General features: G+C 35.5%; 1 protein-coding gene across 1 annotated transcript in view; it reads right to left on the minus strand.

Annotated features, from left to right (window-relative positions):
- Nucleotides 1–22600, minus strand: part of LOC149779653 (tRNA-queuosine alpha-mannosyltransferase-like) — a 42871-nt gene extending 20271 nt beyond the window's left edge. The window contains exons 1-3 of the mRNA XM_089940464.1: nt 22387–22600; nt 12052–12219; nt 4933–5709 (exon numbers count right to left, since the gene is read on the minus strand). Coding sequence (XP_089796590.1) covers nt 4933–5709; nt 12052–12219; nt 22387–22577 — 1136 coding nt within the window. The 5' untranslated portion in view covers nt 22578–22600. The remainder of the gene's footprint in view (nt 1–4932; nt 5710–12051; nt 12220–22386) is intronic.
- Nucleotides 22601–22820: the final 220 nt, after the last annotated feature.

The raw sequence follows: 22820 nt of genomic DNA on the forward strand, positions 1-22820 counted from the left end.
GGAGCAGTTTCAGATAGGTATATTTGAGGTTGGAGCAGTTTCAGATAGGTATATTTGGGGTTGGAGCAGTTTCAGATAGGTATCTTTGGGTTAGAATAGTTTCAGATCTTTGGGGTTGGAGCAGTTTCAGATAGGTATCTTTAGAGTCGGAACAATTTCAGATAAGTATCTTTGGGGTCAGAACAGTTTCAGATAGGTATTTTGGGGTTGGAGCAGTTTCAGATAGGTATCTTTGGGGTTAGAGCAGTTTCAGATAGGTATATTTGGGGTCAGAACAGTTTCAGATAGGTATATTTGGGGTCAGAACAGTTTCAGATAGGTATATTTTGGGTCAGAACAGTTTCAGATAGGTATATTTGGGGTCAGAACAGTTTCAGATAGGTATCTTTGGGCCTTCTAACATAGTGATTATATTCCGAAGGCTGCTAAAATAAAATATCAAGAAATACTGACAATCTCTGAAGATGTGAGTAGTTTTAAAATTAAAATAAAAATATTACAAATAGTTACAATTCCCTGTACAGTAGCTTCCTGTGAATTATTTCATATATAAATTAAAATAAATCTATAAACAAATCAAATATTATAAACTGTATCTGACTAAAGTTAATTTTGAAGACAAGGTAGACAAACCCTACAAAGGCAAGAGTGTTGTATGAAATCACATAATAAAAGGGAAATAAATCCTTTTGCCTTCTGGTGTGACTGGCATCTTTATTTCATAATTAGCTTATAATCTCATTAAAAAGAGAAAAGGCATCTGAAAAGTAATTTTTTGTTGGAAAAGAAACTCAGTCTATGGACCATTTATACAGATATTAATTGAAGATATTATCATGTTAAAATTTCAAGGTTTGCCAAACAGTTGTTTGCAGTATGATCACCTGACATATGGCTGACAGGTGTTCTGGGCCTTGGCCTATAAATCTGGCTAAAATTTAAATCATTTGAGAAAGCTATTTAAGAAGCAATATTCAGAAATTTACAATTTTTGTGACTGAAGTTGAAACATTTCATACTGAAGTAAGACATTTTGGGATTGGGACCAATGTTTGTCTCCTGAGGACCCTTAGTAAAATGTCTGATAAAATACTGGCTACCCTGTTGTCATTAGTAGATGTAGGGTCTTACATATGTGCACAGTCCATAAAATAACAAGAGTCCTTTGACAATAACAAGACTTTAATGACAGCCACTACTGGAAGTCAGACTGGCACCATTTTCATTTGAGACCAGCAAGAAATTATAAGAAGTCCCCATGTCAATATGGCCATCTGATAAGAGGAGGCAACAAGAACAAGACTTTAAAGATGGCCATTTTGGATATCAGATAGGCATCATGTTTCTCTTTTGATAATAACTAAACACCATAAGAAATCTTTGAGTGAAAATACCATAATGATATAACCATCCATTCAGAAGTAGTAACAAAAGAAGCTGAAACTAGATTTTGAAGACAGCCACTATGTCAAATCTAGCAGCAGACCCTTTTCTTTTCAGACCAACTTGACATTATAGGAAATCTTTCAATGACAACCCTATGTCAACAAGACCATCCATTAAGGAGTAAAGTTAAAAACATTTTTTTAAGCCTGCCACCATGGTGACAATATTGTTAAGTCAGATTGGCACCATTTTCATTTAGAACTCACTAGCTATTACAAAAAGTTTATATATATATATATATATATATATATATATATATATATATATATATATATATATATATATATATATATATATATATATACAAAACTCAATGTGGAAATGACCATACATCAAAAAGGACTAAAGATAACAAGATTTTTAAAATTACTACCATGATGACCATACTAGATGTCAAATCAGCACCATTTTCATTGGTAATGCTGCAATTCACTCTTACCAATCATTCTGAAGGAACAGTGATAATAAGACTTACATGGTCTCCAATGTGGTGGTCATATTGGAAGTGGCAACATTTCTTTTAAGATCAACTTGACCATGTTATAATTGATAGTGTGTAAAGTTTAATGGCAACCCCCCCCCCAAGTTGTTTAGTAGTAATATTAAACTTAGCTAAAAGTCTAATGATACACAGATGATGGACAGACAAATGTACAGACAGATGATGGACTGACAAATGTACTGGCAGATGCACAGACAGATGATGGACGATGCACAGAGAGATGATGGACTGACACATGATGTACAGACAGATGATGGACTGACACATGATGTACAGACAGATGATGGACTGACACATGATGCACAGACAGATGATGGACTGACACATGATGCACAGACAGATGATGGACTGACACATGATGCACAGACAGATGATGAACTGACACATGATGTATAGACAGATGATGGACTGACACATGATGCACAGACAGATGATGGACTGACACATGATGTACAGACAGATGATGGACTGACACACGATGCACAGACAGATGATGGACTGACACATGATGTACAGACATATGATGGACTGAGACATGATGCACAGACAGATGATGGACTGACACATGATGCGTAGACAGATGATGGACTGACACATGATATACAGACAGATGATGGACTGACACATGATGTACAGACAGATGATGGACTGACACATGATGTACAGACAGATGATGGACTGACACATGATGCACAGACAGATGATGGACTGACACATGATGCACAGACAGATGATGGACTGACACATGATGTACAGACAGATGATGGACTGACACATGATGTACAGACAGATGATGGACTGACACATGATGTACAGACAGATGATGGACTGACACATGATGTACAGATAGTGGACAGAGAATGGATGGATGGATGACAGATGGATGATGGACTGACACATGATGCACAGACAGATGATGGACTGACACATGATGCACAGACAGATGATGGACTGACACATGATGTATAGACAGATGATGGACTGACACATGATGCACAGACAGATGATGGACTGACACATGATGTACAGACAGGTGATGGACTGACACATGATGTACAGACAGATGATGGACTGACACATGATGTACAGACAGATGATGGACTGACACATGATGTATAGACAGATGATGGACTGACACATGATGTACAGACAGATGATGGACTGACACATGATGTACAGACAGGTGATGGACTGACACATGATGTACAGACAGATAGTGGACAGAGAATGGATGGATGGATGACAGATGATGTACAGATAGTGGACAGAGAATGGATGGATGGATGACAGATGGATGATGGACTGACACATGATGCACAGACAGATGATGGACTGACACATGATGTATAGACAGATGATGGACTGACACATGATGTACAGACAGATGATGGACTGACAGATGATGTACAGACAGATAGTGGACAGAGAATGGATGGATGGATGACAGATGATGTACAGATAGTGGACAGAGAATGGATGGATGGATGACAGATGGTTGATGGACAATATTCACTCTCCTGGTCTTTTAAAATTATGAATTCAAATAACTGCATTGATGAGCACTGCATAGAAATTATTAAATGGGTTTTTTAAACAATTCCTGGTATAAACAGGGTTCAATTTATGGATTTCATCTATCAAATTATGAAATAAACTTATGATGTGCCCAACAGATTTGTACAAATTCACTAATTCAACTTAAATTACACGTGGATGCCTTGGATATAAAAGCTTTCTACGGTGATTGGGATTGGGTCATGGGTCCAAATAGGAACAAATGCTTTCTAGGGTTACTGGGATTGAGGCCTGGGCTCAAACAAGAGCAAAAGCCTTCTAAAGTGACTTGGACTGGGCCTGGGCTCAAACAAAAGCAAAAGTGTTCTAAAGTGTCTGGAATTGGGGCCTGGGCCCAAACAAGAGCAAAAGCCTTCTAAAGTGACTGGGATTGGGGCCTGGGCCCAAACAAGAGCAAAAGCCTTCTAAAGTGACTGGGATTGGGGCCTGGGCCCAAACAAGAGCAAAAGCCTTCTAAAGTGACTGGGATTGGGGCCTGGGCCCAAATGGGTACAAGAGCTTTCTAGGATGACTCAGATTGGGGTCTGTGATCAAATATGAATGTAAGCTTTCTGGAGTTACTGGATTGGGGGCTTCATTGTAGGAGTATTCTAGGGTGACTGGGATTCAGCTCTGGGTGCAAGCCAGAGCTTTTAAGGGCAACTGGGATTGGGACCTAGGTCCAAAAAGGAACAGGAGTTTTCTAGGGCAACTGGTATTGGGGCCTGGGCTTGAATAGTAACAAAAGTTTTCTGGGATGAGTGAAATTGGGGCCTGTATGTAGGAACTGTAATATGAAACAGTGTAATATGAAACATTGCATGTGCAATTTGAGACATTGTATGTGTAATATGAAACATTGTATACGTAACATTAAGTTTTATGACAGTGTTTTAATGTTAGAAACATCAGTTACAACACCTACTTAAAGAGGTAATATCTAAAAACTTTTAAATAACATAACGTAGGAAACACACCCTAAACACCTCGACTAGTAATACCATAATAACCTTGAAAATCTCTCTTCATATATGATTTCTACTAAGAACCTCTATAAACAGCATAGAACATCCCCCCCCCTTAGAAAATTTTGAAAAAAAAAAAAAAAAAATCGCAAGAAACACCAGGCAAATGCAACAAGAAACCAGCGATGTAAAGCAAGCAGGACTGTTCCCGAGCTCTCCTTCCCACTAATGACAGCCAACCATTCAACTGTAGGGACCTTTATGGACCCACAGATTGAGGCCAAACTATCAGGGTTCCTGAGGCCAAACTATCAGGGTTCCTTGAATCCATAAAAGCCTGGGGGAGGTGGCACCATCCCCTTCCCCAGGAACAACTAGCAGACTGCGGTGCAGTCAGAAAAAAGTGGCACATGCACAATTGTGCGCACGCCACTATAATTAAACTCAACAACAACAACAACCTACCATCTGTGGGGCCAAACTATATGGAATAAATGCATAAATGATCCCTTTCCTGGTGGTGAAAGACATGGTGGAAGTGCTGAGGTATCACAGTTTTCAAAATTCCCTTCCTGTGTATAGCTCTTATTTTTTATTCCGCAGTTGTTTGATCCATCCCAGTGACTCTCTGTTGGATCTTTATGACCTGTCAAAGTGTTACATATAGAATCATCCAAGTAATCTTGTTTTACATAAGAACCATCACCAAATTTCATATTATTGGCTGCCAAACATTCTTTAGTATTAATATCTGTGTCTGGATGACATGTCCTATTGATATCTGTGTCTGGATGACATGTCCTATTGATATCTGTGTCTGGAGGACATGTTCTATTGATATCTGTGTCTGAATGACATGTCCTATCGAAGACTGATTCCCCTTCAATGTATCTGCTTACAGCAGATGAACAAGCTTGATCATCTTTACATGATATAGAAAATGAGCATTGTGAACTAGTTTGTATGGCTACTGTATCCCAATCTTCCTGGCCACAAATTTCTGTGGTATCCACTGAGTTCCCAACCTCTGACAGACTGACACCTGCCCTGGAAGTGTCATCAAGGGATGTTACATATTCTGGTATCTCCAATGGAAAAGAAATCACCTGACACTTTGGTCTGAAAGTGTTAGCTAAACCTTTGGGCCTGTAATCTGGCATAAGATTCAGGAATGAATTAATGGAAGAGAGAAAGGAATCCATGTTGTATTGGGAATTGAAAACAATCACATCTGCAACAAGGCTGAAAAGAAAAAGAAATACATTTAAGATTGATTAACAGATGTGTTTAGCTTTTCTTCACCAATTGTTCTCAACCCAGTACTTTTGGATGAAGACAATTGTTTGATCCTCTATTTTTTTCCCATTGGAGTGAAGTAACACTGAGACTTATTGGCATTTTTCAATGTGTTTTGTAACAGAAGGTGTCTATTTCCATCTATAAAAATCTATTGGTACAGATCCTGTTCACAATAAAAGTGTTATCTCCCTTTCTATGACAAATGCAAGAAGTACACATACAATGGGAGACAAGACCTATGTTGCAAATATGTGTTATCTCCCTTACTATAACAAGTACTGTTGGATATGCTTGAAGTATTTTTTTAAATTGCCAATGTATACAAAAACTTCAATCAATTTTAACTTTTTTTTATAATTCTACCAAAAATTTAATATTACCTATTTTATTTCCTTATTCAACAATTCTATGTAGGAAAAATATCCAATATTTGTACTTTTATGCACTTGTGAAAATTTAACTCAATAATTAAATAATTTCTTGATAAAGAACAGGTTTGAAATTCTGTAGAACAAACTATTATTTTTTCAAAATGCTAAACAAGGTAATTAATAAATTGAAATGAACTCCCATAAATAAATACTACTCTCCATCACATACAATTCTTAGCCATGCTTAATGAAGCACATTTATTAGTCATGCATAATGAAGCACATTAATCAGTCATGCTTAATGAAGCACATTAGTCATGCTTAATGAAGCACATTTATTAGTCATGCATAATGAAGCACATTAATTAGTCATGCTTAATGAAGCACATTAGTTATGCTTAATGAAGCACATTTATTAGTCATGCATAATGAAGCACATTAATTAGTCATGCTTAATGAAGCACATTAGTCATGCTTAATGAAGCACATTTATTAGTCATGCATAATGAAGCACATTAATTATTCATGTTTAATGAAGCACATTAGTCATGCTTAATGAAGGACATCTATTAGTCATGCTAAATGAAGCACATTTATTAGTCATACTTAATGAAGCACATTTATTAGTCATGCTTAATGAAGCACATTTATTAGTCATGCTTAATGAAGCACATTAATCAGTCATGCTAAATGAAGCACATTTATTAGTCATACTTAATGAAGCACATTTATTAGTCATGCTTAATGAAGCACATTTATTAGTCATGCTTAATGAAGCACATTTATTAGTCATGCTTAATGAAGCACATTTATTAGTCATGCTTAATGAAGCACATTTATTAGCCATGCTTAATGAAGCAAATGTATTAGTCATGCTTAATGAAGCACATTAATTAGTCATGCTTAATGAAGCACATTTATTAGTCATGCTTAATGAAGTATATTAATCAGTCATACTTAATGAAGCAAATTAATCAGTCATACTTTATGAAGCACATTAATTAGTCATACATAATGAAGCACATTAATTAGTCATATTTTATGAAGCACATTTATTAGCCATGCTTAATGAGCATATTAATCAGTCATACTTTAGGAAGCACATTTATTAGCCATGCCTAATGAAGCACATTAATCAGTCATACTTAATGAAGCACATAAATTAGTCATACTTTATGAAGCACATTTATTAGTCATACTTAATGAAGCACATTAATTAGTCATACTTTATGAAGCATAATAGCCATGCTTAATGAAGCACATTAATTAGTCATGCTTAATGAAGCACATTAATCAGTCATACTTAATGAAGCACATTAATTAGTCATACTTTATGAAGCACATTTATTAGTCATGCTTAATGAAGCACATTTATTAGTCATACTTAATGAAGCACATTTATTAGTCATGCTTAATGAAGCACATTTATTAGTCATACTTAATGAAGCACATTAATCAGTCATGCTTAATGAAGCACATTTATTAGTCATGCTTAATGAAGCACATTTATTAGCCATGCTTAATGAAGCAGATGTATTAGTCATGCTTAATGAAGCACATACAGTAGTCATGTTAATAAAGCAAATGTATTAGTCATACTTAATGAAGCACATTTATTAGTCATGCTTAATGAAGCACATTTATTAATCATGCTTAATGAAGCACATTTATTAGTCATACTTAATGAAGCACATTAATCAGTCATGCTTAATGAAGCACATTTATTAGTCATGCTTAATGAAGCACATTTATTAGCCATGCTTAATGAAGCAGATGTATTAGTCATGCTTAATGAAGCACATATAGTAGTCATGTTAATAAAGCAAATGTATTAGTCATACTTAATGAAGCACATTTATTAGTCATGCTTAATGAAGCACATTAATTAGTCATGCTTAATGAAGCACATTAATTAGTCATACTTAATGAAGCACATTTATTAGTCATGCTTAATGAAGCAAATGTATTAGTCATGCTTAATGAAGCACATTAATTAGTCATGCTTAATGAAGCACATTTATTAGTCATGCTTAATGAAGCAAATGTATTAGTCATACTTAATGAAGCACATTAATTAGTCATGCTTAATGAAGCACATTTATTAGTCATGCTTAATGAAGTAAATGTATTAGTCATGCTTAATGAAGCACATTTATTAGTCATTCTTAATGAAGCACATTTATTAGTCATGCTTAATGAAGCACATTTATTAGTCATGCTTAATGAAGCACATTCATTAGTCATACTTAATGAAGCACATTAATCAGTCATGCTTAATGAAGCACATTTATTAGTCATGCTTAATGAAGCAAATGTATTAGTCATACTTAATGAAGCACATTTATTAGTCATGCTTAATGAAGCACATTTATTAGTCATGCTTAATGAAGCACATTTATTAGTCATACTTAATGAAGCACATTAATTAGTCATACTAAATGAAGCACATTAATTAGTCATACTAAATGAAGCACATTAATTAGTCATACTTAATGAAGCACATCTATTAGTCATGCTTAATGAAGCACATTTATTAGTCATGCTTAATGAAGCACATTTATTAGTCATGCCTAATGAAGCACATTAATTAGTCATGCTTAATGAAGCACATTAATTAGTCATGCTTAATAAAGCACATTAATCAGTCATACTTAATGAAGCACATTAATTAGTCATACTTAATGAAGCACATTTATTAGTCATACTTAATGAAGTACATTAATTAGTCATGCTTAATGAAGCAAATGTATTAGTCGCGCTTAATGAAGCACATTAATTAGTCACACTTAATGAAGCACATTTATTAGTCATACTTAATGAAGCACATTAATTAATCATACTTAATGAAGCACATTTATTAGTCATGCTTAATGAAGCATATTTATTAGTCATATTTAATAAAGCACATTTATTAGTCATATTTAATGAAGCACATTAATTAGTCATACTTAATGAAGCACATTTATTAGCCATGCCTAATGAAGCACATTATTAGTCATGCTTAATGAAGCACATTATTAGTCATATTTAATCAAGCACATTTATTAGTCATATTTAATGAAGCACATTTATTAGCCATGCCTAATGAAGCACATTTATTAGCCATGCCTAATGAAGCACATTAATTAGTCATACTTAATGAAGCACATTTATTAGCCATGCTTAAGTGATTAGAATGTCCAACTCGGATGCAGAAGGTGGCAGGTTCAAGCCCCAGCCAAGTCATACCAAAGAAAAATGGTACTAGCAGCTGCTGCACATGGTGTTCAGTATTAAGAAGTCCGTGTTAAGACTGGTCAGCCTGGTGTCAGGATAATGTGACTGGGTGGGACATCATGCTACATGTCTGTGGCATGATGCCCCAGTGCTAGACATCACTATAAACTGTCACAATGCCTACACTGTAGCGATATCATTGAAAAATTGTCATAGCTACATTAAAATTCCAAATCCAAAATTGTGGAGTGGAAGAGTGGCAATGCTACTTGACAGATGGCTGTTAATTGGTTTTAAAACTGTGGTGTGGAAGAGTGGCAATACTAACTTATGGATGGCTGTTAACTGGTTTTAAAATTGAGGAGTGGATGAGTGGCAATGCTACTTGATAGATGGCTGTTAATTGGTTTTAAAACTGGAGTGGAAGAGTGGCAATGCTACTTGATAGATGGCTGTTAATTGGTTTTAAAACTGTGGTGTGGAAGAGTGGCAATACTAACTGATGGATGGCTGTTAACTGGTTTTAAAATTGAGGAGTGGATGAGTGGCAATGCTACTTGATAGATCACTGCTAATTGGTTTTGAAACTGGAGTGGAAGAGTGGCAATACTAATTGATGGATGGCTGTTAATTGGTTTTAAAAATGTGGAGCAGAAGAGTGGCAATACTAGTTGATAGAAGGCTGCTAATTGGTTTTAAAATTGTGGAGTGGAAGAGTGGCAATGCTACTTGACAGATGGCTGTTAACTGGTTTTAAAACTGTGGACTGGAAGAGTGGCAATGCTACTTGATAGATGGCTGTTAATTGGTTTTAAAACTGTGGAGTGGAAGAGTGGCAATGCTACTTGATGGATGGCTGTTAACTGGTTTTAAAATTGTGGAGTGGAAGAGTGGCAATATGAACTGATGGATGGCTGTTAATTGGTTTTAAAATTGTGGAGTGGAAGAGTGGCAATTCTACTTGATAGATGGCTGTTAATTGGTTTTAAAACTGGAGTGGAAGAGTGGCAATGCTACTTGATAGATGGCTGTTAATTGGTTTTAAAACTGTGGAGTGGAAGAGTGGCAATGCTACTTGACAGATGGCTGTCAATTGGTTTTAAAACTGTGGAGTGGAAGAGTGGCAATAATAATTGATGGATGGCTGTTAACTGGTTTTAAAATTGTGGAGTGGAAGAGTGGCAATATGAACTGATGGATGGCTGTTAATTGGTTTTAAAATTGTGGAGTGGAAGAGTGGCAATACTACTTGATAGATGGCTGTTAATTGGTTTTAAAACTGTGGAGTGGAAGAGTGGCAATAATAATTGATGGATGGCTGTTAACTGGTTTTAAAATTGTGGAGTGGAAGAGTGGCAATATGAATTGATGGATGGCTGTTAATTGGTTTTAAAATTGTGGAGTGGAAGAGTGGCAATGCTACTTGATAGATGGCTGTTAATTGGTTTTAAAACTGGAGTGGAAGAGTGGCAATGCTACTTGATAGATGGCTGTTAATTGGTTTTAAAACTGTGGAGTGGAAGAGTGGCAATAATAATTGATGGATGGCTGTTAACTGGTTTTAAAATTGTGGAGCAGAAGAGTGGCAATACTAATTGATGGATGGCTGTTAATTGGTTTTAAAATTGTGGAGTGGAAGAATGGCAATATGAATTAATGAATGGCTGTTAATTGGTTTTAAAATTGTGGAGTGGAAGAGTGGCAATACTACTTGACAGATGGCTGTTAATTGGTTTTAAAATTGTGGAGTGGAAGAGTGGCAATATGAATTGATGGATGGCTGTTAATTGGTTTTAAAATTGTGGAGCAGAAGAGTGGCAATACTAATTGATGGATGGCTGTTAATTGGTTTTAAAATTGTGGAGTGGAAGAATGGCAATATGAATTAATGGATGGCTGTTAATTGGTTTTAAAATTGTGGAGCAGAAGAGTGGCAATACTAATTGATGGATGGCTGTTAATTGGTTTTAAAATTGTGGAGTGGAAGAATGGCAATATGAATTAATGGATGGCTGTTAATTGGTTTTAAAATTGTGGAGCAGAAGAGTGGCAATGCTAATTGATGGATGGCTGTTAATTGGTTTTAAAATTGTGGAGTGGAAGAGTGGCAATACTACTTGACAGATGGCTGTTAATTGGTTTTAAAATTGTGGAGTGGAAGAATGGCAATATGAATTAATGGATGGCTGTTAATTGGTTTTAAAATTGTGGAGCAGAAGAGTGGCAATACTAATTGATGGATGGCTGTTAATTGGTTTTAAAATTGTGGAGTGGAAGAATGGCAATATGAATTAATGGATGGCTGTTAATTGGTTTTAAAATTGTGGAGCAGAAGAGTGGCAATACTAATTGATGGATGGCTGTTAATTGGTTTTAAAATTGTGGAGTGGAAGAATGGCAATATGAATTAATGGATGGCTGTTAATTGGTTTTAAAATTGTGGAGTGGAAGAGTGGCAATACTACTTGACAGATGGCTGTTAATTGGTTTTAAAACTGTGGAGTGAAAGAGAAATAGTGGCAATACTAACTGATGGATGGCTGTTAACTGGTTTTAAATTTGTGGTCTATAGTAACCATTAAATCCAAACATATTGTGACCCAATGAAAATAGTGAATTGAAAGTAATCATCACATGTTACTAATAAATGCATGAAACTATCTGGATTAAGAGAGTATATTAACTTAAGGCAATATACCATGTTAGGATTTGGTTGTATCCATACTGGAAGTCCCTGTCTTGGTGTTTTCTGACTGGGTACACCAGCTGGTTCTCATGAAAATAGACTATCTTCTTCAGCCTGGACAGGTCTGGTCGGAGTGCCACCAACTCTGACAGGTTCAAAACAGAACTTGTAAACAGCACCCTGTAAAATAAAAGGTGCATGTTTTTGAAGCAAATATATAACAAAAAATGTAAGAATTTATAACTGACTAAAAACCATCTGAAATGAACCCATGATATCATGTAGCAGAGTATGATTGTCTTATTTAAGTATAAGTGTTAGTATCCCATGGGCCTTGTCACAGTATGCTTAGTTCGACTGATCTCAGTCTATATGTCAGTATTCCATGGGCCTTATCACAGTATGCCTTAGTATGACTGATCTCAGTCTATATGTTAGTTTTCCATGGGCCATGACACAGTGTGCATAGTATGACTGATTTCAGTCTAAATGTTAGTATTCCATTGGCCTTGGGGGCCCCGAGTGGCCGAGTGGTCTAAAGCGCTCTTCGTTACGGATCACTGCCATCTCACCTCTGTCTGCGGCGGTTCGAGTCTAAGATTCAGCCAATGTGGGCATGTGAGAAAGCTTGCCAGTAGCTTCTCGTGGGTCGGTGGTTCTTTCCGGGGTTTTCCGGGTTCTTCCTCCACCATTAATACTGGCCGCCATGTATAGCCTATCGTGCTGAAAAATGGCGTTAAACCCCACAACAACAACAACCATTGGCCTTGTCACAGTATGCTTAGTTCGACTGATCTCAGTCTATATGTCAGTATTCCATGGGCCTTATCACAGTATGCCTTAGTATGACTGATCTCAGTCTATATGTTAGTTTTCCATGGGCCATGACACAGTGTGCATAGTATGACTGATTTCAGTCTAAATGTTAGTATTCAATGGGCCTTGTCACAGTATGCCTTAGCATGACTGATCTCAGTCTAAATGTTAGTATTCCATTGGCCTTGTCACAGTATGCCTAGTATGACTGATCTCAGTTTAAATGTTAGTATTCCACTGGCCTTGTCACAGTATGCCTAGTATGACTGATCTCAGTTTAAATGTTAGTATTCCATGGGCCATGACACAGTGTGCATAGTATGACTGATTTCAGTCTAAATGTTAGTATTCAATGGGCCTTGTCACAGTATGCCTTAGCATGACTGATCTCAGTCTAAATGTTAGTATTCCATGGGCCTTATCACAGTATGCTTAGTTCGACTGATCTCAGTCTAAATGTTAGTATTCCATGGGCCATGACACAGTGTGCATAGTATGACTGATCTCAGTCTAAGTGTTAGTTTTCCATGGGCCTTATCACAGTATGCTTAGTTCGACTGATCTCAGTCTATATGTTAGTTTTCCATGGGCCTTATCACAGTATGCTTAGTCCGACTGATCTCAGTCTATATGTTAGTTTTCCATGGGCCTTGTCACAGTATGCTTAGTTCGACTGATCTCAGTCTATATGTTAGTTTTCCATGGGCCTTGTCACAGTATGCCTTAGTTCAACTGATCTCAGTCTATATGTTAGTTTTCCATGGGCCTTGTCACAGTATGCCTTAGTTCGACTGATCTCAGTCTATATGTTAGTTTTCCATGGGCCTTGTCACAGTATGCTTAGTATGACTGATCTCAGTCTAAATATTAGTATTCCATGGGCCTTATCACAGTATGCCTTAGTATGACTGATCTCAGTCTATATGTTAGTATTCCATGGGCCTGGCCACAGTATGCCTTAGTATGACTGATCTCAGTCTAAATGTTAGTATTCTATGGGCCATGACACAGTGTGCATAGTATGACTGATTTCAGTCTAAATGTTAGTATTCAATGGGCCTTGTCACAGTATGCCTTAGCATGACTGATCTCAGTCTAAATGTTAGTATTCCATTGGCCTTGTCACAGTATGCCTAGTATGACTGATCTCAGTCTAAATGTTAGTATTCTATGGGCCTTGTCACAGTATGCCTAGTATGACTGATCTCAGTTTAAATGTTAGTATTCCATTGGCCTTGTCACAGTATGCATAGTATGACTGATTTCAGTCTAAGTGTTAGTATTCCATGTGCCTGGCCACTGTATGCTTCCATGTAGTATGACTGATTTCAGTCTAAATGTTAGTATTCCATGGGCCATGTATGGAATGCCTAGTATAACTGATCTCAGTCTAAATGTTAGTATTCCATGGGCCATGTATGGAATGCCTAGTATGACTCATTTCAGTCTAAATGTTAGTATTCCATGGGCCATGTATGGAATGCCTAGTATGACTGATTTCAGTCTAAATGTTTGTATTCCATGTGCCTGGCCACAGTATGCTTCCATGTAGTATGACTGATTTCAGTCTAAATGTTAGTATTCCATGGGCCATGTATGGAATGCCTAGTATGACTGATTTCAGTCTAAATGTTAGTATTCCATGGGCCATGTATGGAATGCTTAGTATGACTGATCTCAGTCTAAATGTTAGTATTCCATAGGCCTGGCCACAGTATGCCTTAGTATGAATGATCTCAGTCAGTATGCCATGGGCCTGTTTAACTTATCTCATGTTCGTGGCATCATGCCTCAGTGCTAGACATAAAAACTGCCACAATGCAGACACTGTAGCATTATTACAGAATTTTTTTTAAAGCTACATGAAAAATCCAAAAACAGACAAACAAATAATAATAATAATAATAATAATAATAATAATAATAATAATTATTATTATTATTATTATTATCATTATTTCTATTATCATTATTTTTTAATTATTATTATAATTATAATTATTATTATTATTATTATTATTATTATTATTATTATTATTATTATTATTATTATCATAATTATTATTATTATTATTATTATTATTATTATTATTACTTTTAATTTTTTTATAAAGCCTGTTTCATATGCATTTCACACAAAATGTTGCAAGAGTAAAATCTAGCTCAGGATTGATTTTCTTTTTTTTCATCTTTCCTTAGCAGAAAATGCATGGGTAGGAATGCTTTGTGTTATGTACAGCTATAACTTCTGTACGTTTTAGTCATGACTATAAGTTACAGTATCTTTAGTTCAAATTTCGTACATGCATAGATTGTATGTTAAGATATAAACAACATAAAATTGCATAGGATCAATAAACTGATGCTTTAGTTTAAATCTCTAACCATTTTCTTGGTTTCCAAGTAATTGGTTTAAGGCTGATCTCTTTATTAGTACCCTGGTAACAAGTTCCAGGCAAAATGTACAAAATGTAAGACTTTGGTCTAATATTGGGCCTTTCTGTAGACCACCAGCCACATTAGCAGCTTCCTTCAGTTCTTGTATCAAGCTTATTAAGCACTACATGTTTTTGCAAAGGACTGTACAATGATGAAAACTAACTTACCAGTATTCAAATGTCATACACAACATAAATTTTATTACAAATCCAGAATAATATCACTATATCACCATTAATATGTATATAACTAATTGCACAATAAGTGTGAACTCTTTCCCTATACATGGCCTACTTGACACAGCATAGAATCCACTGTAGAAAATCACACACATGAATACATCTACTATTAACTGTCACTAAGCATGATGTCCTATGCTATGCTAAGTTTAAATTAGCAATTAGTGATGATCAAAACATCGAACAGTACCATCTAAAGTATACAGCTGTGTATATATCTTATTAGATCAGTTTGTAATTTTGTTCAACTTTGTCTTTTTCTTAATCTGAACCACACTCTTGCTTTGCGGGAAGTGCCTTCTCACACACTACCATTTCTGCATACAACAACTGCAATAGTTCTCATATTTATAACAGTTTCAATATATATTTCATTTATGCATACAATTTCAAAATATATCCCATTTATGCATACAATGTCAATATATGTTCCATTTATGCATACAGTGTCAATATATATCTCATTTATGCATACAATTCAATACATATCCCATTTATGCATACAATTTTAATATATATCCCATTTATGCAAACAATTTCAATATATATCATATTTATGCAAACAATTTCAATATATATCTCATTTATGCATACAATTCAATATATATCCCATTTATGCATACAATTTTAATATATATCCCATTTATGCAAACAATTTCAATATATATCCCATTTATGCATACAATTTCAATATATATCCCATTTATGCATACAATTCAATATATATCCCATTTATGCAAACAATTTCAATATATATCCCATTTATGCAAACAATTTCAATATATATCCCATTTATGCAAACAATTCAATATATATCCCATTTATGCAAACAATTTCAATATATATCCCATTTATGCAAACAATTTCAATATATATCCCATTTATGCAAACAATTTCAATATATATCCCATTTATTCATACAATTCAATATATATCCCATTTATGCAAACAATTTCAATATATATCCCATTTATGCAAACAATTTCAATATATATCATATTTATGCAAACAATTTCAATATATATCCCATTTATGCATACAATTCAATATATATCCCATTTATACATACAATTCAATATATATCCCATTTATGCATACAATTCAATATATATCCCATTTATGTAAACAATTTCAATATATATCCCATTTATGCAAACAATTTCAATATATATCATATTTATGCAAACAATTTCAATATATATCCCATTTATGCATACAATTCAATATATATCCCATTTATGCATACAATTCAATATATATCCCATTTATGCAAACAGTTTCAATATATATCCCATTTATGCAAACAATTTCAATATCTATCCCATTTATGCAAACAATTTCAATATCTATCCCATTTATGCAAACAATTTCAATATATATCCCATTTATGCATACAATTCAATATATATCCCATTTCTGCATACAATTCAATATATATCCCATTTCTGCATACAATTCAATATCTTTGGCAGATTAATATTAAAAAAAACTATGTTCAGTGAAAGAAGAGAGGAAAAGAAGTAAAATGTAAACAAGCTGTAAGTATTTTTACAGCAAGCATTTCAGCAAAGTTTCTGAATTTGTTTTTGCTCTCATCAGTACCAAATACAAGTGTACTTTCAATATGAAAAGGTTGACAGCCATTAGGTGATATGTATGTGTGTAATATTACCGTCAGTCCAGGGACCATTTAGACTGGAACACCAATACAGCAGTCCCAATTTTGTGTGTGTGTGTGTGATTTAGATTTTTGATGCAACTTTAACAATTTTAGTCATATTACTACAATGTGTGCAGTGTAGCAGTTTATAGTAATGTCTAGCACTGGGGCATCATGCCGCAGACACGTAGCATTATGTCCCACCCAATCACATTATTCTGACACCAGGGTGACAAGTCGCAACACTAACCTCTTAATGCTGATTACCAAGTGAGGCAGCTGTTAGTACCTTTCTCATAAGTCTTTGGTATGGCTCATATTGAACCAAGGCCCAATGTATATGAAAAATGTAACACACTGCATCGAATGCTAACTGATTTGGACCGTGGCTGATTCAGCCCATAGCTGATTCAGCCCAAATGACGTGCTTATTCAGCCCAAATTACGGGCTGATTCAGACCAGATGATGGGCTGATTCGGACTATCTAAACTATTATAAGATAAACCGTGTAACACACACATTATTTAGTTTATAGGTCATTAATGTTTTTGCAGACATACTAAGAGAATATAAAAAGTTGATATTCGGCTTCTAAATTTACGTAAGAAAGTTGTTAGCAAATTTCTAACTGAAATCAGAACAAACTCCATATTAACTATAGTATTTAGATTTTTTCAACCAAATTAAAGAATATATATATATATATATATATATATATATATATATATATATATATATATATATATATATATATATATATATATAAACTGACAACGAACAGTGCAAAACTAGTATCTAATTTGCCTGAGCATTTTCGACTCTTAATGAGTCTTTTTCAAAGGCAAATACAAAACACAGACAAGACAAACAAATAAAACAGAAAAATGTGTGATATTTTATCAAACTAAATCAAAAATTGTACAGCACCTCACTTTCTCATTTAATATATAAGTTTTATGTAGTACTATTAGTATACAGCAAAATAGACAGTATAAATAAATTCTACATAAATCTAGCAAAGGCATAAACCTACCCAGAGCTGTATGTGCAGACAAAAATAATATAAACTCAGATCAATATGTATGAATAAATGTTGCTGCATGGACACTGTTTTAGCGATTTGTGTTCCAAACAATCTGCATACAATTTAATGATCGATTCCTTAAATGCAATTTTATGATCAATTCCTTAAGTGCATATTTGAACTGTTCAACACGTCTGGGAAATAATGAGAAATACCGTGTCTTAAACAAATGTACATGTCACATTTAAATCTCAGATGAAACTTTTTGATATTTCACATGGTCTGAATCAGCCAAAAATCTGGTCCGAATCAGCCAGAAATCTGGTCCGAATCAACCTGTAATTTGGACCGAATAAGCCTGGTCCGAATCAGCCATGGTCCGAATCAGCCTGTTACCACTGCATCTTGCTTAGTCTTTATACAACACGATAATTACAATACAATAGCTGAATACTAGAGTATCTCAATACTGTGATCTACTCAACATAAAATACTGCATCAAAATTCATCTTTTATCGCATATAAATATATTTTTCGCAAACCAGATTGCCCCATAACATTTTTTTTCTTTTTCTTACACTTAATAATTTATAATTTTCATTTATCTGGGTATACCACATTCACCCACCCTGTTAAGTCTATTTGGACTACCAATACTAGCCCTTAACTAGTTCTATAACACTGGTCAACAGTGAAATCATTACTGACTTGAAAAGGCCCTAATCTGTAGTATTTTGGTGTGCCGAACACGAATATAACCGTGAAAAATTTGTATTGGCTCTCGTTTTGAAGATATTCATATACCTCATTTTCTATGTTTCACTGTGTAAATTTCTCCAGTAGGACTGCAGCAACATCCGGAATAATGATGTAACATTGCATAATACCATCATGCTCACATCATCCACAGTTGATTGCATCATTTTCTGATGCAATGCAATACTAATGCCATGCGGCTGCTGAAGTAAGTTGACGTCAGCAGTGTACTATACATGTGTAGGCCTATTATACTAATGCCAGGCGGCTGCTGAAGCTGACGTAAGCAGTGTACTATATAAAGCCCAATCAGATAGGTTCAGCATTTAAAATATTTTAGACGTTGTGCGAGACAGTTCAAGCTACTGTTACATAAAACTTATTATTTTATCCATTTACGTACAATAAAGAACAGTAATGCCTCGAAAGTGTGTTAATACCGTGGACAATTTTTGCTATATTTGTGGGGAAGTGACATTTGCCAACCAGAAGAAAAGTATCAATTCTCAAGTGAAGAAGGCATATCATCTTTACTTCGGATGCAAGGTTGGTGACCAAGACAAGCCTTGGGCTCCGCATATATGCTGTGCTACATGTACAACACAGCTTTCACAGTGGTTGAATTGCAAAAGGTCATCAATGCCGTTTGCAGTCCCAATGGTGTGGAGAGAGCCAAGCAACCACCTAAATGACTGTTACTTCTGCTTGGTTCCTCCTCTTTCCGGCGGAATAACGAAGCGAAAGAAGTCGAGAATAGTCTACCCAAACATTCCGTCTGCATTGAGACCAGTTCCACATGGTGAGGGACTTCCTATTCCAGAACCTCCAGCAGAATATTCTCTTGATTCATCTGACGAAGACAAAGGTGAGTCGACCTGTTCTTCTCCTGGTCCATCAGCATGCAGTGATCCAGATTTTCACTGTGGTGCATCATCAACCCCACACAGAATAACACAGGAAGAACTAAATGACCTGATTCGTGATTTGGACTTATCAAAGAACAAGGCAGAATTGCTAGGATCAAGACTCCAACAATGGAATCTTCTAGAAGAAGATGTCACAATTACTGCATATCGAAAGCGCCACCAGCAATTGGAGCCTTTCTTCAGAAAGGAAAGTAATCTGATATTCTGTTCCGATATTGAGGGCCTCATGAATGCTTTAAAAATCACTCATGACCCACAAGAATGGAGACTATTTGTGGACTCTTCGAAACTGAGTCTCAAGGCTGTGCGTTTGCACAATGGAAACATTCTTCCATCTATTCCAGTAGCGTATGCTGTCCACATGAAAGAGACATACGATAACTTAAGGCAGCTACTGAATTCCATTGAGTATAACAAGTACAGCTGGCACCTCTGTGGTGATTTGAAGGTAGTTGCCCTTTTAATGGGACTGCAGCAAGGATATACAAAATACATGTGTTTCTTATGCGAGTGGGATAGCCGAGCAAGGGAAATGCACTACATGAGGAAGGAATGGACTCACAGGCAGAATGTAGCCATTGGAGAGAAGAATATCCAACACCCAGCTCTGGTTGAGGCTCAGAAAATCTTGCTACCACACCTTCACATCAAACTAGGTTTGATGAAGAACTTCGTGAAAGCCATTGACCGGACTTTGCCAGCATTCCGATACCTGCATGAAAAATTCCCTCGACTCAGCGAAGCAAAGATTAAAGAGGGAGTTTTTGTGGGTCCTCAGATTCGAGAGCTTTTCAAAGATGACCGGTTCAACAACTTGCTGGAAGGTGACGCGAAACAAGCATGGAATGCTTTTCGCCTAGTTTCTACAAACTTCCTCGGAAATGTTAGGGCAGAAAACTATAAGGAACTAGTAGAAGACATGTTGATGAAGTATAAGAAACTTGGCTGCAATATGTCTCTAAAGATTCACTTCCTTCATTCCCATTTGGATTTCTTTCCTAGCAACTGTGGTATTGTTAGTGATGAACACGGCGAACGTTTTCATCAAGATATCGCAACAATGGAACAAAGATACCAGGGAAAATGGTCCACTACAATGCTGGCTGACTACTGCTGGACACTCCTCAGAGATGCTCCCGAACAGCTGTACAAGAAACAGGCGAAGAAATCTAAGATGTAGTCAATGACTTGATTTTTTATAGGTAGGCTATTACAGTTGACCTTTTACTATTGGAATGCATTTCGTTATGTAAACATTAATTTCTTGCAGATTACAAAAAAACTAGAGCCAATTTTGCAATTTGACTGTCATATTCGTGTTCAGCACATAAAAATTGATAAGAATTGACTAATTTTATTTCAGTAACATGACTTTTGTAAAAATTTGTTGTCCAGTGTAATGTAAGAGATAGCACAGGTTTTTGTTTTAGAACAACAAAAATATTGGGTGATGTGCCTTACATTGTAGGACTAGCCCTTAACATGATTTAAGGAGTTTAACTTAACTGTTTTATATTACATGGATCGTCCCACCCTGATCTGATGTAGTGTTATTTGATATGTATGTTTTGATAACCATAGTCTGATAATACAAACCCATTTGTTTGTACCCCCCTACTGATTTAAATAAAAGAAACCTTTAATGTGATAAAAAGTGCAAGGAACTTAGTCAATTCATTCATTGATTTATAGTTTCTAACCTGACTCTGAGTAACACGGTCATCTTATGCGTGTTTCATGCTTAACAGAAGTTTTCAGTGTAATAGACGGACATGCTTGGATCCATTTCCAGTTTCTGGACAAGTCCATTTTCAGCAAAGGGGTGTACAACGACTACATATGTACATACATAAGTCGTCTGCTTCCGATATTTACGGTGTTGAATCAAGCAAAGGAAAATAATGACAACTTCAAATTTGCTTTTCATGTGGATTTAACAAGCAGTTTAATTTCTATGTTCATATATGCAGAGGGATATAATTCCAAATTCTCAAAGTTATGTAATTTACGCAATTATTCAGCAGTTACCAAACAGGATGAACTACGTCAGTATGTTGTCTGCTGGAAATAAACTAGCCTATAGTGTACGCAATATGGCACTGTGTTAGTATAGAAAGTCCGTTAAGCATCAAATGGTGCAGGGGATGCCAGCATTAGTGCCATTCTGGTCAGTCAGGTTAGAAATTATAAATCAATGATTCAATTGACTTAGTTCTGTGCACTTTTTATCACATTAAACGTTCTCGTATTTGAAATCGGTAGAGGGGTACAAACAAATGGGGATGTAGAGTCAGACTATAATGAGGCATCACTATTTGAAAACGTGAAAGTAAATATTTATGAAATTACGTGCGAAACATCCGAGTACTCCAGGGCTTGGAGCCTTGTACTTTTTATAAAGCAGTATAAGTCTTATTACAGTATTTGTATACTGTATAAGACAGTGGAATATGTTCATACAGAAAATGATATGTCTCGTCGCTTTACCTATATTCTACACGTTGGGGAACCATTTGACTAAAGACAAGAGCCGCTGTTCTCGCTCTCCAATGCCATTTCTTCCCCGATAAAACAAATCTGTCACAGCCAACGATATTCCTGTACAGCAGATCGGACAGCTGCTTGTGCGAACCCGCGTAAAATGGATCTAATAACAGAATATTGTTTTCTTTGGACATGTTTTGTCCACATGGCGGATGTAAACAAGTCAAGTATGGTTTTCTACGTTTTTGTTTCAGTTAAATTTGCTGTTTTAAAGACTTAGGAGAAAACCGGTCTAATAAATCGGGACAGTGACGATATATATTTACTCATCTAAATTTTACATCCAGGAGTTTTGGTACAACATACAAATTCTCTGAAGTTTCATAATGTTACGACTCTAGGATTCAAAATGTATGTGTATGTGTGTGTGATTAGGA

This window comes from Sinohyriopsis cumingii, chromosome 17 (genome assembly GCF_028554795.1).
Source record: "Sinohyriopsis cumingii isolate HCF-2022 chromosome 17, ASM2855479v2, whole genome shotgun sequence".
NCBI classification, from domain to species: domain Eukaryota; kingdom Metazoa; phylum Mollusca; class Bivalvia; order Unionida; family Unionidae; genus Sinohyriopsis; species Sinohyriopsis cumingii.